This window comes from Falco biarmicus, chromosome 3 (assembly GCF_023638135.1).
Source record: "Falco biarmicus isolate bFalBia1 chromosome 3, bFalBia1.pri, whole genome shotgun sequence".
Classification (NCBI taxonomy): domain Eukaryota; kingdom Metazoa; phylum Chordata; class Aves; order Falconiformes; family Falconidae; genus Falco; species Falco biarmicus.
This window is the reverse complement of record NC_079290.1, coordinates 31,923,003-31,940,912: the sequence shown is the minus strand read 5'-3', so window position 1 is coordinate 31,940,912 and position 17,910 is coordinate 31,923,003. Positions and strand designations below refer to the sequence as shown.

The following is a 17,910-nucleotide window of genomic DNA, read 5'->3' as shown; positions in this document are numbered from 1 at the left end:
CACCTAATCGTAACACTTCAGCAAAACTGAATTATTAGTTCCATTACTAAACCTGCTGTTCGAAAGGACTTAAAAGGTAATCTTTCCATCCAGTGTTCAGAATGAATGTGGGTTTTTTCTTCCTTTCTCTGAAACTACTGCAGCTCGATAAGTATTAAATAGACTGATAGGTTTATGCCACTTTTGTTGTCTCACATGCTGTATTAGGCATTCAGGAAAGCAACTCAGCTTAAAAAAAAAATAAATCTATACTAGTCACCAGGCAAAAGAAATATATGTAAAGAGTTTTAATTTGGTGGTTTTGCCATTTACGTTTTCTCTATTTCTTAATAACTGCTTAAAGACAGAGTGACCTGTTAATACTTCCCATAAAGATAAGAAGATAAAGCTGACATGCATTTCTTTAGCCTTAATGAAATACATCAATTTTTTGTATTTTTTTTAAATTGTCTGAGGCAAAAACCAGTAGATAAACTGGTAGATAACTTGGCGTTAACATACCAAATGTAAAGTTCAGCCCTACAGCACTTAATAATTAGCTTAATAGTAGGGCTTAGTGAACAGGCCCATAGATGTTAGCAGCAGCATTTTCAAAACCAAGTCCTACTCAATTGGTTTTGAAGGATTAGGCCATAATTGGGTGAAGAGTTTAATACGGCTTAAACAGCATCGGCTCACTAGTTTCCAAAGTAGTTCAAAACAATAGGCCAAGCACACTCTCTGCAGATTGTATCTAAATTACTCGGGCCTTGGCTCCTGAAACCTAACTAGAGATTCCATTAAAGGCAATGATTTTTAAGATAAAGAATAAAGTAATTGTGTACATGATACCATCTCTTGAGGAGCTTTATGTTCTATTTGGGCAAAAAGGGAATGCAAGATCATTGGTATCTATCAAAAATCTGAATCTTAAACAAAAATTGAATTAAAGGAATGGATCAAAATCAGGCTAAAACCTTCATATGCACCAAATGAAAAAAAAAAAAAAAAAAAGAAAAAAAAAGCTTCGATGGCTATCAGAAAATGTGGCAAGCTGTTTCCTTGCCTCATTTTAAGGCAGATGAGACAAATGTGGAGGGCAGCTGGGAAGAACAGGCAGCAAGAAAAACTGTCAACCAGCAGAAAAATTATCAGTTGAAATAACAGTCATGTGAATGTCTGAAGGTCCTGGATGCACCCATTTCTGCAAATGTGTGCTTGGGCTCTTCTCACAGCTTTCCCTATAAGATCACAGGATGGAAAGAGATTGTGTCCCCACCTATTCACACTGCTCCTGAACAGTGTGCCTGCATCACTAAGAGGAAATTCCAATGGAGGTTAACGCACTGAAAAAAAGTACTCCTTCGGATGTTTCAAGTCACACAGTACATGTGAAATTCTATTTACTGATTAGATTAGTAATGAGGTTAGTATTTACTAATAAATATTAGTGAAATACAAAATAGAACACTTTTTCATGGGTTGGTGCTTTTGGAGATAGCAGATTTTTAAGACCCTGGGTTCTGACATGTGAAAGGCTGGCCTTCTCTGGCCTAAGAGATACCTCTGATGAGAGATTCAAACTAATTAGGAATGGAATGGAAGTTATGAGACTCCTAAAAGAGATCATTTACTAAGTACGTATAAGCTTGCAAGCATTTCTTCAGAAACCCTAACCTGAGATAAAATGGCAGATGCCAATCCACCCCATTCACTCTAATTTCCTGAATTAAGCACTAGGGGTTTACACATGCCCATGGCTAGAGTCAAAGGAGAATGTGTGCCTCGGCTCTGCCGTAAAGTTTTATCAGCAGGAGGGGGACATACCACCCGAAATCTAGTCTTGTAGACTGAAAACAACAACAAAAAAAACCCTGCTAGAGCATACAGTAAAATGAGGTCAGCCTGTTTTTTGTAAGAACAGATCCAACACCAACATCACAAGAAGGTGCAGGTTCTCTTCCTGCTACAATTGCTCAGTGCAGCCACTACTGTACCAAAACTGTACAACCCTGTAACCAAACTTACTAAGTTTAAAGAGAGCTGGGTCAACTCTGATAAGGACTTTAGCTAAGTTGCTTCTGCTTTTAGCTTTTGAAATACACTCTCCCATGCACTCAGCTTTACAGCCATCCCAGTTGTTTTCATACTGATATATTTATTTTTTTATGAGATGAGTTAATGAAGATGTATACCAACATAGCACAGGGGAAACATCTTTCCAGGTTTTCAGTATTTCCAGCACTAAGCATCTACAAAGGCTCAAAACCAGACACGAGACAAGTTTGGTCAGAGAGCCATTGCCCTGAGCTTTTTCCTATACACACCATTCCCTCCCTTTGAAGGTCTCCTCAAGGTACAGTACATATTCTATAGAGTCCTTCTATGGTCAGGATACAGAATTGAACCAAGCCTATACAATATACATTACTTGTGTGCAATAAATGACAAAATGCAAGTGGCTTTGAATTCTTTGCTCTGCATATATGGCTATGTTTTAGTATGGTACCCACATTTAGATCACAATTTCCATGGGTCTATATAAACATGCATGAAGAAAAACAGGCCCTCCTCCCATGTAGAACTAGAAGAATTCATCCAGAAGCTTTGCTTTGTAAATCATTTCAGATGTATTTTACTGAAGCCGTAAAGGATATTAGCAAGTGCGCTGGGACCTTTTGTTTTAAATTATTATGATCTGTTACTCTAACAGAAGTTACTAATATTATTTAACCCCACTGGTGTACTTAAAATGAAAACAGTCTGAAGCTTTTTAAAATAGGTTTTGTCTCTACAATAATCATTTCACCAGAATACCTTCTTCCTACTTAGCTTGTTGGTCTGCTGCTTTGTATACCCAGAAAGACACCAAAATAATCCAGGCTTTCAAATTACCCTGTCTTTCAGAATAAAAAGGTAAACAGCAATCTAAGAATGCTTTGTTAACCTTTTCACTGCAAATTACAGAACAATATATTCATAAATTAAATAGCATAAGAAATTCCAAAGAAAGCAACATCCATCCTTGCTCTGACTATTTTATGACTGCAGAACGAAAGCAACCCCCAAATCATTAGCTGCTGCAATTCTTTGTGGTTCCATTAAAACCAAATTTAAGTTTAATCACACCAAAGTCTAAAGTTTAAGAAAACATATTATAGGAAGTTTTCCATGATGCTTATATACAACAAAAAAGAAACAATGCTTTCCATGCCCTCTGCGATAGGAAGAAACGACAAATTCACACAGATTCAACATACCCCTACCTAGGACACTCAACATTATGTATGTAGAACTAGATTCAACATTCCAGCACTGGTCTTATTCAAGGGATTTAAATCACCCTCCTACCTCTCCCCTCCACACCTCTACCAGGCAGCACCAGTCCTTCTTGACACTACAGTGCACTTGAATTCCCTTTGGCTACCGGAGCTTCCTCACAAACCCTGTGTCTTCCCGCACTCACAGCTTTACAAAATAAAAATCTTCCATTCTGCACACACAGAGCATTCATTCTTCCTCAACACATGCAAACTAGTTTTTAACGGACTCGTGTTACTATGATCTCAGCCACGCTTTAAATTCCATCCTTTCTTCATCATCCAGCAATCACTGAACCATCCATCGTTTGTCACTATCGCTTTTCTATTTCCACACAGTTGACTAAAACAGCGAAAAGCATCACACCTGACATAAATACTGGGCAAAGTCCCCACAAGCTCTCTTCCATTGACAGTGGCTTCCAGCCATTACTTCTGAGCGCTGGCAGCTCACCAGCTCTTTATCTGTTTTATTGTACTGTACAGTACTAATTTTTAAATTAATTTTAGTTGAGCAACAGTAAATCAAGGACCTAATCAAATGTAAATGTTAGCTATACAAATAGTGTACTTTCAGTTTGACAACCATGACACAAAACCAAAAGAAGTAATGCACTGCTTCAGGTTAACTGTTTCATTTTGGCAAGAACGTAAGTCATACAAACCCGGTCTAGCAATAAAGTAAGTGATGTAATCTTAGTTGCAGGCAGTGTAATCAGCTCCACACACAATGCTTACAATACTAAAACCGCATACTGGAAAATTTCTATGGCATACATACTAAATGAAAGAAAGATTATGTTTTTTAATGTGAGCCTTTAGTCATGATCACTTTTAAGAGTAGGCAAAACCATGAAGTGACAGTTTATGTAGAGATGGTGATACAGCAAAGTCAAGTAGTGAAATGTTCTCCACACTGACTGGGTACAGTAACAAGTTGAAAAAACATAGTACTTTTTATTTTAAAGTTTAAAACCTGTTCAGCTTGTGACTTGTAACTACAGGGGAGTCTCATAAACAAGCTTTGGGTATCCGAGAGGCTTTAAGGTGTTGCTGACCCCAGATGTTTAATCACCTCTCTGCCAGGGTGAGAAGCCTGTAAGAAAGGGCAACAACAGGGGGTATGTTCTGCCCCCAGGACCCCGTTCCCAGCCGATGCATCAGCGCAAGCCACCCAAAAATAAACGTGCGTTAAGGTGAGGGAAGTGAACTGAGGTGCAGATATTGCTGGCTCTTGCACACAGACTGCAGCCTGAGGGGTGGGGAGAAGGCAACCAGCTGGCGGCATCTTAAAACACAGCATCTAAGGCTTCCAGAGCACATCTGTCAGAGCCATTCGTGAATAAATTTGAGCATAAGAGTTTGTAGAATTGAGAACTTCATATGTAAAGATTACAATGAAAACACAATAGATAAAAGCACAAAAAGCTACAAAGGCTGATTGATAATGTAAATGTGAGAGGGAATTATCATGGGTAAACTTAACCTTTTCTGCATTTACACCACACAGCACAACCAGAAAGAAAACAACTGAAACTTTGAAATCTACCACATTTCCAACCCAATCTGTTTCCTCACTATAAAAAACAGTTCATAACATAAAAGGTTATTTTGTTCCATTATTTTATTTCCATGGAAATACATGAGGATAAATTTGGCTTTCTGACTAGAGGCAATGTAACCCCATCTTTTATTTTGTTGTCTGTCTTAATAACAGAAATAACAGCATTAGTAGCCAACAACAGACTTCTGTACAAAATGGTGTCCTTCCGTCTGCCCTCTGGATTTTAACTTCCCAATACTATTCTCAACATTAACCCAGTGCTAACCTTTGCTCTTTCCCTCTCTCATACCTGCCCTTTCTGGTATAAGTGACTTCTCCACTGTAAGCTTCTGCTGTCAGAACAGTCTTTGCCCATTTATTCACTTCACCAGTTCACCATCTATTCCTGGAGTTCTACTTCACCCTTCCTCTCCTGACTATCTCCCATCCTTCTTTACAGCTGCTATTGGGTTTACATTGGCTAATTCATCACACCATGTCTTTCCAATTCTGTCTTGTTTTTGACGGTAAAACATACTGGATGAAGGACAACGCCAAGAACAATGGCAACACATGAATAAAGAGTATTTTGCTGATGTATGAATTATCATATGTAACTGCAAAAAATCCTAGGACACAATACAGTGTATTGTATAAAGCTCTATTATATCATTGCAATACGTGGTTAGAGGGGCAAAATCAAACTTAAGAATCACTAATGCTGATTTTTAGCCTTGCTGCTAAAAAAAAAAAAAGCAGAAGAAATGGGAAACAAAGGGATTAGCACGGTCCATGTTAAGAGTGCCTGGAGGAACTGTTTACTCAGCCCACTGAATTACAGGGGTATCTAGTGATACAAAAGCACTGTACTGACATTTTCTCTTCACCTTCAAAACATAATTATAATGAGTAAAAATCTATCAGGAATCACAGACTGTTGCAGATAATTTTGGGATATTAAAGCTGCATTATGCAAGTCCTACTTGGAAAAACACATGCAAGTGCTTTTTTTCCTCCCTTCTGTAGCATTACCATTGACCATCTATGTTTGCCATTATATGAAACAGAGTTGCTTCCTAAATGGCAACCACCACAGTTTTTCTGGAACTATCTTTCCTTCTTACCTTCTTTCCAAAGAGGAAAAAATATATTAATATCTTACCTGCTTCTTCTGTGTGTGAAAAAATACTTTGAGACTAAAACTGATTATTAAAAAGCCTTAACACAAATTGTGTTTCATCTCCTCTACCAACGATACCATGATGTTTATGTTGTGCATAATACTGCAATGATATATGAGATCATCAGCTTGCTAACTAAAAACAGTTTCACTGTGCCTGTGATTGATAAACTATGGAAGTATTAAAACATTAAAAATGTTAATCTTTGTAATAATCTCCTGAAAAGTTTTTATATTAATTTAAACCATCGATCATTTTAATATTTAATCATTGCAGACTTCATTTGAAATGAGGATAGCCATTCACTGAAAAGCACTTCATTTTTTATTTTAAAAAATGATCAGCTAGTATGCATTCTGTAAATCTCTTCACATTTTTTCCTCAATAAAAAGTAAACCTGCAAGCAAATCAAAAAAATCTGCAAGAGCAGAAAAATTTGACGCAGAGTTTGTGTCAGAAAACATATACTTTTGCAGTCCTGTTTCCAGGGAGCAACTGTATTACAACAGTAGTATCATAAGACAGTTGGAGGATTGAGGGAGACTTCTACTATAAATGAAAATCATTAGCTTCTTTGTCTAGGCCTTACAGTCACCTATGTTTCGTTCTCTTTATGTATCTCATAACATGTAAATGTAACAATTTACTTATGAAGAATTAAGAGTGACTTGGCTCTGCCAAGGGGATATTAAACAGGTTTAGGTTTTTTAACATGTAACCCCATTTTGTAATGTCAGCCTGCTTTAGCAATGTATAAAGACCTTCCAAAGTATCCTACCCTAGCAGATAATTCACAGCTTGTCTTGCCTAATTAAAAATTCAGATTAATATGGAAATATACCAAAGGAAAACAAAACCAACAATCTCACAGAAACTCTACAATTACAACTGCAATTAACTAAAACTAATCTTGATCATATCTGGTTTCTTTTGAAAGACTTAAAACTATATAAGAAACAAATCTAATTCATGGTCTCAAGAAACAAATTTAACAGAAAAATCCAAGGAAAATGTCTTCATTGCACTGCAAAAATCCCACCCTCATCTTCTTCTCTATGTAGTCTACTAAAATTGGATGCTTCCTGGAACTACTGCCATAAAGTACACTGAGCCTGAGTCATCCGTTAAGATTGGGTTGCAGGGTTTGGCTGAAATACTTGACCAAAGTAAATCCTAGATATGACTAGCATTCATTCTGTATTTGTGACCAACAGTGAGTTAGAAGATTTTCCCATACCTATGCTATAAAACTGGCACACAAACTGGCTTCCTTTTCTGAAGAGACTGCAGAGTGTAACAGCAAGAGCTATTAAGATAGGGAACTGGCAGAACTGCATGTAGAATCTTCCAATGCATATAAACTTACACTGTATAGTTCAAGTTCATAAATTTATTTAAAAAAAAAAAAGAGAAATAAAAGCACTGCCTTTATTGTTGATCTTACAAAGAAAAGTAAGTATCTTGCTGCATATCACCTTTTGCTAAAGTCTGTTTCTAAGGAATGATGTATTGAAAAATCCTGCTCATTCAGTATGATGCAGTAATTGAATTCAGGAACTCAGCTGCTTGCATCTGAAATGGAAGAGTTAGTCCTGGTTTTATGGAACTTAACAGAAACACGTATGTGTGCTTGTGTGTAGATCAACACAAGATTAATTATAAAACGAGTTTCACCAATGCTAACAGGAACCTCTGGTTTAGTCATTTGATTTGAAGTAATCTTTCAAACCTAACATGTATGAAGAACTTCCACATCTGTGCTGAAACAACCGAGTATTTTCTATATCGCTTCTGCAGATACAAAATACTATTTTAGACAGGCTAAGAGGGCAATTGTAGAATATTGCTGTAAACCCTACTTGGTCAAATTAATAAATCAAATTCACAAAATTACAGGATGTTGATGCTGGAAGGGACCTCTTGAAGTTATCTACCTGGGCTCATCTACCCATGCTCAAACAGGTTCAGCTAGAAGACAATACATAAATTATATCACTATAACTTACAAAATAAATTACAAGAAGAATTTACATGTTGAACCAACAATAACAGAAAAAAAGTTAGCAATTGCTCTTTCCTAAAAAAATATGTCAACTGCTTGTATTGATGTGATTAATTTATTTCAAAGTCAACACTTCTTCTTTGTTTTCTCTATGCTTACACTTACGGTATTGACTGAAGTAGGCTTACATCAAGACAGAAAAAAAGTCCTAGAAGGGTAATCTTACTAATTCATGATCAAAGATAATCATGCCAACAAAAGCATCTCCCAATTTTTTTCCTTAGTAAACAGACAAACTATTTTCTGAACAACAAAGTTTGTCCCTAGCCCATTTTGTACCAAGAGGTGAAGTGATTCAGCCAAGGAAGACAGGCCAAATAGCACTACTTAAGAAATGGTTCAATTTTCCCCATACTTGTTGTTAGGTTTACGTGTATCCCTTACACATAATTTTCTTCAGCTTTCCACTACGGAAGTCACCTATCAGCAGCAAAGGCTGGAAGAAAGTCAACATGTGTTCAGTAACAGGTACCCTTCCATTCTGATTAGCTCTTTAGGAATGAGCCTGGCCCCCAACAGCAAAGAGCTTGAGCCCTATTACTGCGTGTGAATGTGTGTGCTGTACATACAGCCCAGTTATAGCATAAGCTTTTTGAAGGGAGCTTGCTGGTACTACACTCCATCCTCCTAAGTATGTAGGCTGATGTAAGGCAGCGCAGTTTGAGAGCCACACGAATATGCTGGCAGAAATCCCTGCCAACACTTCACATTTTGAAATGTTGCAGCTCCCATATTTCTGTCCAGGCTTTTCAGAGCATAAGCATGACCAGCACACTCTACAGAAAACACAAAGGAGTCCAATGTACCCGGAACACACCACACCTGCAAGGTAAACACAGCCAGCTCAACAAGCCCAGGTTGTATCAGATTTACTGCACACGCACAGCCAGCCAGCCAGCCCGATACAGCCCTGTTACACACCGCACGTGCAGCAGCCCTGTGTCCTGGTCTTGCTGTGTGGGGGGTCAGCCTACGTGCACGCATGCACACACACACGAGAGCAGCTGTTTGTCCAGCTCCCAGACACCCGGAAACCCCACACAGACAGGGTTTCACACACACATACTCAAACACACTGAGCTGGCGGGCAGCACGTCAGGAGTTGGGCTCATGAAGGAAAGCCGTGGGGTGTCCTCACACTGAAGCACTGCAGGCTTCTGCCAGCCTGACAGCCGCCGGACCAGGCCTCGAACAGAGCCCTCGCTGAGGAGACCCCACGGCAAGGGGTTTATTTCCCTCCAAAATGGCCAGTCGCAGCCTGGTGAGGGACCCTGCCTGGCACATGGCTGACAGGCCGGGCAGCCGAGGAGCCCTCGTTACACCGTCAGGTTGCACGGCCAACCCCGGCCCCCGGGGCAGCCGCCCACCCGCGCCTCCCGGGCACCGCGCACGCCGCCGGGGGGCAGAAGCCTGCGGCGGCCTTTCCCGCCCACACCCAAAATGGCCGCGCTGGCCGCGGCCGCTGACCCTTGCCAGCCCCTCAGCCCACGTTCCTAGGGCGGCACCCGGGCGCCCGCGGCACCGCCCCGATTGGCAGCGCGCTCCGGCCAATCGCGGAGGCGAGCGCTTTCTCCCGGCCAATGGCAGCGGAGGCCCGCGGCGGACAGCGGGCCGGCCGAGCGCGCCGCCAGTGCGGACGCTCCCTGCCCGCAGGCCAATGGCGGCGCCGGAGGAGCGGCGGGGCAGCGCGCCCCTGCCGCCCCGAGGGGGGGCGGTTGCCGTGACAACCACAGGCCCGGCGGTGCCGGCCGGCCCTGGCGCCCGCGGCCCCTCGCCCACCCCGGGAAGCGGCGCGGTACCTCGGGCCGAGCGGCAGAGCTCCGCCTCCAGCCTCCTCCCTCCTCTCTTGGCGGGGCGACTTCCTGTGCTGGCGGGGCTGCCGCCGCCTCCCGCCCGAGCGTCCCCGCCTCCCGCTCCCGCCCGCCCTGCCGGGCAGCGCCCTGTACCGGGGAGGTTGCTGCCCCGGCCCTGCGGCACCTGCCCGGGCCCCGCAACCCACAGCCCGGCAGCTGCGCCCGCAGGTGGACCGGGGGAGGCTCTCTGGCAGCGGCGGCCTCCGCTCTCGCCTCCGGCTCGGCCCCGCGGCGCCTGCCCGCCCGCCGGTATGCCTCGCTCCCGCCGGCCTGCCCTCTCGGGTGCCTGGCTGGGCTTCTCAGGGGAGACGCGTTGCGGGAGGCTGAAGGTTCAGCCGTGGAGCAGTTCAGCATCCGCCCTTCGCACCCCCCGCTCGGTTTTTAGTCCTACCTGTGTCAGAGCTATTGCTCCGCATGGGCAGGATGAAAAGCAATTGGCCACCTTTACATCATCACCATCAAAAGCCTGCTTCAGCGGGAACTTACATTTAAGGTCCTAAAACAGAAAGTTATTAACCTTGCCCGGTAATTTTTCACCACCTTGAGGTGATGATAGCTTGCAACAGATAATTCATTTACTTCGGTGCAAGGAGTAAGCTACTGACTCTTGGAACAGCTCACTGCTTAGTATTGCAAGTGCATGCTTTGCTTCCTGCAAAATGGCAGTTGATAACCAAGTGTAACACTCCCCTGTAAGGAAAGATACACACATAAAAATATTTGCATTTGTTTACCTCTGCAACTTAGGAAGTGAAAGCCATACCCAGCTGAACTTTCCCATCTTTCTAGATGACATGCATACAGAGTGGAGAATGAGCCTACAACAAAGTTGATTTAATCAGAGTTTCCGTCTGGCATTTGTACCAAACCAAGGAATTTTCTCCAGTCATTTCTGTACCAAGCTTAATGAGTGGCTAAAATGAAACAGCTTTCTTAGAAATACAGCCTGTCCTGATTTTGAATGATGAGACCCAAAGCTTTTTTTGTACCTTTTCTGCCAAGAAATCTCACATTAAGGTTATTTAGCTGCTTTGAACATGGCAGCTCACTGGACGCAACCTTTCATTTTCTTCCCAGGGTGTCTTGTCCCCTGTGGGACAGGGGGTGTCACACCCACTGTGGGTACCACCTCTTGATTTTTCTAACTTCGGTGTGTTCAGAATTTTACAGTGTTTTATTTCATTTATACTCCTAATGATAAGCCAGAAACCATATACATGTAAAATATTTTAATACTTTATTTTGATTTTTTTTTTAATAGGATGTGGTTAAACACAAGATTATGCTCATGGATATTTGAATATGGTGTTACGTGCAAAATAGCATTCAATCACATTCAAATAGCTCTTACACATTATTTTTGACTGTGTAATCACAATCAAAATAAACAAACATGAAGGAATATCAGAATACGTATACCCGGCTGCAAGATTTTGCGTTTTCTGAACCACTGCTGAGGAGTTTGTCCTTATGAGTCTGTGTAGGAAAATACATATGGTTCTAGTTCAGTTTCACCTAATTTCACCTAATGACAATATTAATTTCACCACCAAGTTATATTCTTCTAAGTAATAAACCTGTATATGCCCAGCAGCCTCAATATTGAATCCATAAAGAAGTCATAAGGAATTATGACTTCATGAAAAGGAGCTGTACAACCACTGAGAAATTTTTACCATTTTCAGTTTCACTGTCTTCAATATTTTTTTCTTTCTTAATCCTCATTTTATGGGAAAAATGCTTATTTCCCATTGTGAGGTTTCTTCTGCAGAGAAGGCATGCATACTGGTGGAATGGTCAGAAGGGCGGTTGACATTTACATGATAGAAAGTATAGCTGACAGGCTTGATGTGTTCTGTAGGATAAGAAGCAGCCTGGGTGGAGTATATATGTCAGGATATTTATAATCTGCCTATTACAGGTATAAATACACAAAGGATACAATTACTAAATATGTAACTATAAATTAAGAGTATATCAATCAGAGAGGAATATTTTATTGATGTTGCCACACTCATCAATTTGGTGCCATATCCCTTCAGCAGACAAATTATAAAATCCAAAAGTGCTTTTTAAACTTACATGGTTTTATTTTATCTCACAAAATTTTGAAGAAAAGGTATTGGCTGTTGTTTTCAGTGACTGTCTTTTCCTGGTTTTCCTCCTATTTTTCATTACTTCACAAGATCTTAAACTTACTCTGGCAATTTGACAAGAATTTTTGTTCTCCTATGCAGTGCTTTTCAACTTTATGATTTCTAAAAAAATTTTGAATAGAAGCTAAATTAAGCCTACTGAAAATAGGCTTCCTTTTCTTATTTATCTTTTGCAGAGCTCCTAGAAGCAGTCCCTGAGCTTTTGGAGTTCAGTAGATAAAAGGTTGGAAAATAATGCTCAACATCTTTGTTCCAAGTTGACCACACAGATTAAATTCACATACAGAACACTAACTATCAAAAATGCAACAACTTGTCTACTGTGTAACCTGATGTCTCCTCATTTATGGCTAGCCACCAGGTTAAGCTCAAAGTTGTGAAAGAATGTTCTTAATTATTTTTGTTCTATTCATTTTGCCATCACTATGAGTCAAGAGTTTTGCCTCATTTCCAATCTGCACCTGTAGCCTGAATGTTGCCACTGAAACAGCTGTTTGATTTGGGCTACTCTTCAGGCCATCATTAAATCTTTCAATTAATACCTTACTCCAGAACCTCAAAAGGTACGATATTCCCCATCCAACCATGACACTAAAACTCTTTATGCTCCGTTGCTTCCTAACAATGTAGTTTCTGGTGGCTTTGATAAATACAGTCTTGCTCTGCTTGTATCCAACCAGAACTGCTGCTGAAAGAATCTCCTTAGTTCATCTCCTTGTCCATGTCATTCCTCACTCCAGTGTTTCCCATCTCCATGCCAGCTTTGTATGCACTTTGCCTTCATTTTGAAATCCTTTATTCCTATCCTGACTTGTTTCACTTATCTTTGATATGTTGCTTCTCACCTCTGACTAACCTAGGATACTAGCTTCCACTGTGCTTTTATTCATGATTCCTTTTTAACAAACCTGTTTTGCTTTCCCCACGTAACACTGTTACTCTCAAATCCATACAAAAGACAAGCATGGCAGGATAGTTACTGTAACATGCTGCTGCCAGTATGCTGAGCCTGCTCCTATTGTGCTTCTCTCATTTTTATTACTTCTGTCTGTTAGTTCCTATCTCTTGTCTTACATTTCAGTACTTTCCTCTTGCTTTTTGCTTGGTAAGTATTTAGCACCACTGTCCCTAAAATCTGACATCCCTAAAACCTCTGCAGCATAGCCTGTAGCAGAGCAGCCCCAGACAGCTGTCCTTACCCCTGCTCCCTGCAAGGGTAGAAGGGATGTGGACCCCATCCTCTTCCTTCCAGCCTTCCAGCTGAAAATCTCAACACGGTGTCAGTCATGATAGATGGTGTATTTTGTGACGTAGACAGCCTGCCATTAGGACAAACATTTTACTGAAGAACCATCTGATGGTAATGACTTTCAGTCACAGACTGACCTAGGCTGGCTCGAATCAGTGTGCTGGGGGTGAAAGGCTCCATATTCCATTACCAGTACTCTGAGCCATCAAGACTGCTCCATTCCACCCCTACTTAATCTGTATTGATAGACTTGGTAGCGTTTTCCTAACTGCTATCATCCATACAGATGTCTGCCGTCATATTGTTGATACAGTCAATCAATACTACATTAAATGTTACCATCAGTTTACCCTTAATTGTCTAAAGTAGATGTGGTATTTTCATTATTTATACAACTATGCCATTAAATTATGCATTCCAGATTAAAAGAATAAAAGACTTGTTTACATTATTATTATTGCTCTGGCATCAACTTTTGGATTTCTGTGTAAAGAAATTAATCTCCTATCGGAGGGGGAAATGGGGACTGACAGGCACTAGCTCCTGTTGCCTCTGGGACATAATTATGCTTGCAAATACAAAACCAGAAAAATCATAAGCTTAACACAGTAGACACTCTTGAAAGTTTCATCTCAGCATGAAGCTATGTTTTAATTATTATTTTTGTCTTCATTGTTCAGATCGACAGCACCAACTAGAATAAGTGCTTATCCTAGTTAATTCTTCATGAGGCTTATGTCACTGGAAGATGCATTTAATTTATTTCCTTTTTCTTTTCTTAAGCCAGCACTAAGTGGTTATCTATAAACATTCAGCAAAGGTTTTACTACTTTAGGGCCAGATCCAAAGCCTGTTGAGTCAATTGGAAACTTCAAAGGTCTTTGGAACAGGCCCTATTACAAGACAGAGGTAAGCTGTGATTTGTTTGGGGACCTTGAAGAGTAACACACACACATGCACACCCTTATTTATATTCTACAATATTAGTAGATTTCCTGTATGGTAAAGATTGTTGTTATAAACTGAATTTGGGCACTCTAACATCCTCACATACCTCAATAATAATTTTATATATATATATATATATATATATATATATATGTGTGTGCATGTCCTGATTCTAACTGAAGATTAGTAACAATGTATGATGTTTTTTCTAATACAGTCCTTGGAAATATGATTCTATGTAATACATAGAGTCCTTACACTTGAACACCTGTCATCTGTGTTGTGGGAGACAATTTTCATATTTACTGATTTAATTACATAATTACAATGATGCATTTCATATTGAGAAAAATCACATATTTCCAATATCATTGTGATGGTATTTTTGTTATTTATTCTTTTTAAAAAGTTAACCTAATAATTATTAATAGAATATTTATAGCATCAGAGGAAAAGCTCAGCTTCCAAGAATGAATGTGGGTTCTGCCATGCCAAAATTAACCAAAGAAATGGGCTGCCTCCAATTAGTGTGGTCATCCAGGAAACAAACCTGTTTACAATTTTATAAATTATTTGTGATATAGTTTGGGAGCCATGTTCTCCATGTTGCAGGATAGTGGCCCAAATTGCCAGGTTGATACAGTTTTCAGTTTCCCTCGGAAATCTCCTCAATTTTGTATGAATAATGAAATATTCCATTAAGTATGGAGTTGGACTTACTTCTCTCCCATCCCAGATGTGTGCCTTAAATGAGTTATGCACTTTTCTACACTACTATCTCATTAGCTAATACATAATTAAACACATTTGTAGGAGAAACAGAGAACTTTTCCTGATACACTCAGTTACCCAACAGCAGAATCCTTGGAGCCCTCTCCTGGGAAGTGTGGGGACCTGAAATCTAGTCTTTATTTCCAATGAAGCAGAAAGAGGGGTTGAAAACAACTCCCACCAGCTGAATGCCCTTTCTTCTGGACTGCAAGGTAAAACAGGAATTTCTTCTCCTGAAGAGTCCTGTCCTTGGAAAACTTTGTGTAAGGTGTGACCTGAGGAGTGACAACTGACCAAATGCTATCATGCCCGTGAAACTGGCATGAAGATGCAGCAACTCTCTGAGAGTCCGGTGTCTAAGGGACAATTAAATGTTGGACTTAATTTTTATGTGAATGTCACCTAAAGCAGCAGTTAGATGTCTAAGTCCCTTTGCATATCCAGCCAGAGGGACTCTGTAAGACCCCAGACTTGTGAACCTGTCTGTTTAATGCAACAACAGAAATTTACTGGACGATCTGATCACCATCTATGAAAAGCTATCTGAGCAACCAAAATCTGGTAACAACGGCTTCCTTAACCTTCATATATTGTAGAAAGAATATATATAAAGAGCTAATAGCTGGGAGTTCAAGCTCAACAAAATGAGAATAGAAAGAAAGCATATGCTTTTTCTAAGCATTATGCTGAATTCTCCATTTTTTTACTGAATAGGTGTTTTTTCCACTCAGAAGAGGAGACCTTTTCCAGTGAGGATGTCTCAAGGCTTTCGAGAAGCTGTAAAACAAACTACGGGGTAATAATCATCCCTCTCAACTTCACTCTCTATGCTTCTACTCAGCACGCTACAAATAAGTAGATAGTGTTTTATTTCTTATTGCTGTTCATTGTGTGCACACTCTTTTTATTCGCTACGTAGTAGACTTCTCTCAATAGTTTAAATGCCTTATAGTCATTCATGTCACTCATATTTGAGTGATTCAGAAATAAAAATTAATTAATCTTCATTGCAAGTCTATAAGATAAAGGGATAGTGGAATCACAGTTTTACAAATGGGGAAGTGAGGAACAGAGAGCAGCTGGGAGGAGCTGGGAAACTACAGACCAGGACATTTGACTTAGGTACCAGAGAAAACAGTTGAAACTACAATAGCAAATAGAACTGGATGGATGCCACACATGGGGGTGGATACCCCATAATTTTTGAGGATGAGGGTCATGCCTCCTGCATCTGTTAAGAGTCTTTTGAAAGAGTCACCTAAAAATGTGGCTAAGGTTGACTGGTCAAAATATTAGAACTGGAAAGCCAAAACAGCTAAGTTGCTATAAGATAAAAGGCAAGTTACTTTTCTTGTATAAAACCTAGAAAAAATAAATAGAAATAATAGCTCTGGTTTTGTACCAATGGGATAGTAGTGTATTCACAATGATCTGTCTGTGATCCATGCTGTTCAATACAGTCCTAAGTGACTCAATAATAAAGCAACAATATTTTCTGATTATACAAAATAATGAAAAGCAATCAGAAGTAAAACTGGCTTCAAAGATAAGCAGAAACATACCATGATATTCAGGGATTACATTTTAAAATGACTGATGAAATCCAGAAATAAGAACTGTGCATACACCACGGGAAAAATATCTGTACAAATGATGGACAATAACACCATCATCTACAAACACACTAAGGTTACTCTGTGTCCCATCATCCAGATTGTTAGTGAAGGTGTTAAACAGGACTGGACACAGTATTGACCTCTGGGGTATCTGCTAGTTACTGGCCTCCAACTAGAAATTACGCTACTGATCACCACCATCTGGGCCCAGCCATTTAGCCAGTTTACAACCCAGCTGGGTGCCCATCCAGCTCATATATCAACAGTTTGTCTGTGAGGATCTTTCAAGAGGATACAGAGGGAGCTGGTGGTCTCCATCATTTATCAACAGTCCTGGCAAACTGGAGACGTCCCAGAAGACAGGAGGTTGGACAACATGATGCCCATGTATAAGAAGGGCAGGTAGGAGGATCCAGGGAGCTACAGGCCTGTCAGCCTGACCTCGCTGCTGGGGAAGGTTATGGAGCAGGTCATCCCGAGCACTGTCACACGGCACGTGCGGGACAACCGAGGGATCACACCCAGCCAGCATGGGGTTATGAAAGGCAGGTCCTGCTTCATGATCCTAATCTCCTTCCATGACAAGATGACCCGCCTAGTGGATGAAGGAAAGGCTGTGGATGTTGCCTACATGGACCTTAGTCAAGCCTTTGACACCATCTCCCACAGCATCTCCTGAAGAAAACAGCTGCTCATGGCTTGCACGACAGGCATACTTTATGCTAGTTTTAAAGCTGGATGGATGGCCGAGCCCGATGAGTGGCAGTAAATGGAGTTACATCCAGTTGGTGGCTGGTCACAAGTGCTGTTCCCCAGGGCTCAGTTCTGGGTGCAGTCCTGTTTAATATCTTTATTGACAATCTGGACAAGGGGATCAAATGCACCCTCAGTGAGTTTGCAGGTGACACTAAGTTGGGGGGGAGTGTTGCTCTGCTGGAGGGCAGGAGGCTCTGCAGAAGGATCTGGGCAGGCTGGACCGATGGGCCAAGCCCAGTTGTAGGAGGTTCAACCAGGCTCAGTGCCGGGCCCTGCCCTTGGGTCACAGCAGCCCCAGGCAGCGCTGCAGGCTGGGGCAGAGCGGCTGGGAAGCTGCCTGGGGGAAAAGGGCCTGGGGGAGCTGGCTGACGGCCGGCTGGGCATGAGCCAGCAGTGTGCCCGGGGGGGGCAAGGGGGCCCACAGCATCCTGGCCTGTATCAGAAACTGTGTGGCCAGCAGGACCGGGGCAGTGATC

General features: G+C 41.2%; 2 protein-coding genes across 3 annotated transcripts in view; one reads left to right on the top strand and one right to left on the bottom strand.

Annotated features, from left to right (window-relative positions):
• Positions 1–9,976, bottom strand: part of TRIQK (triple QxxK/R motif containing) — a 64,495-nt gene extending 54,519 nt beyond the window's left edge. The window contains exon 1 of one of the 2 annotated variants that reach the window (XM_056332450.1): positions 9,885–9,976. The gene's annotated coding sequence lies outside the window, so the exon portion shown is untranslated. The remainder of the gene's footprint in view (positions 1–9,884) is intronic. The other variant, XM_056332451.1, reaches the window with a different exon arrangement.
• LOC130145560 (proline-rich protein 2-like) lies at positions 9,329–10,438 on the top strand. The gene has a single exon (XM_056330486.1). The coding sequence runs from the start codon at positions 9,329–9,331 to the stop codon at positions 10,436–10,438; it is 1,110 nt and encodes a 369-aa protein (XP_056186461.1).
• The last annotated feature ends 7,472 nt before the right edge of the window (positions 10,439–17,910 follow it).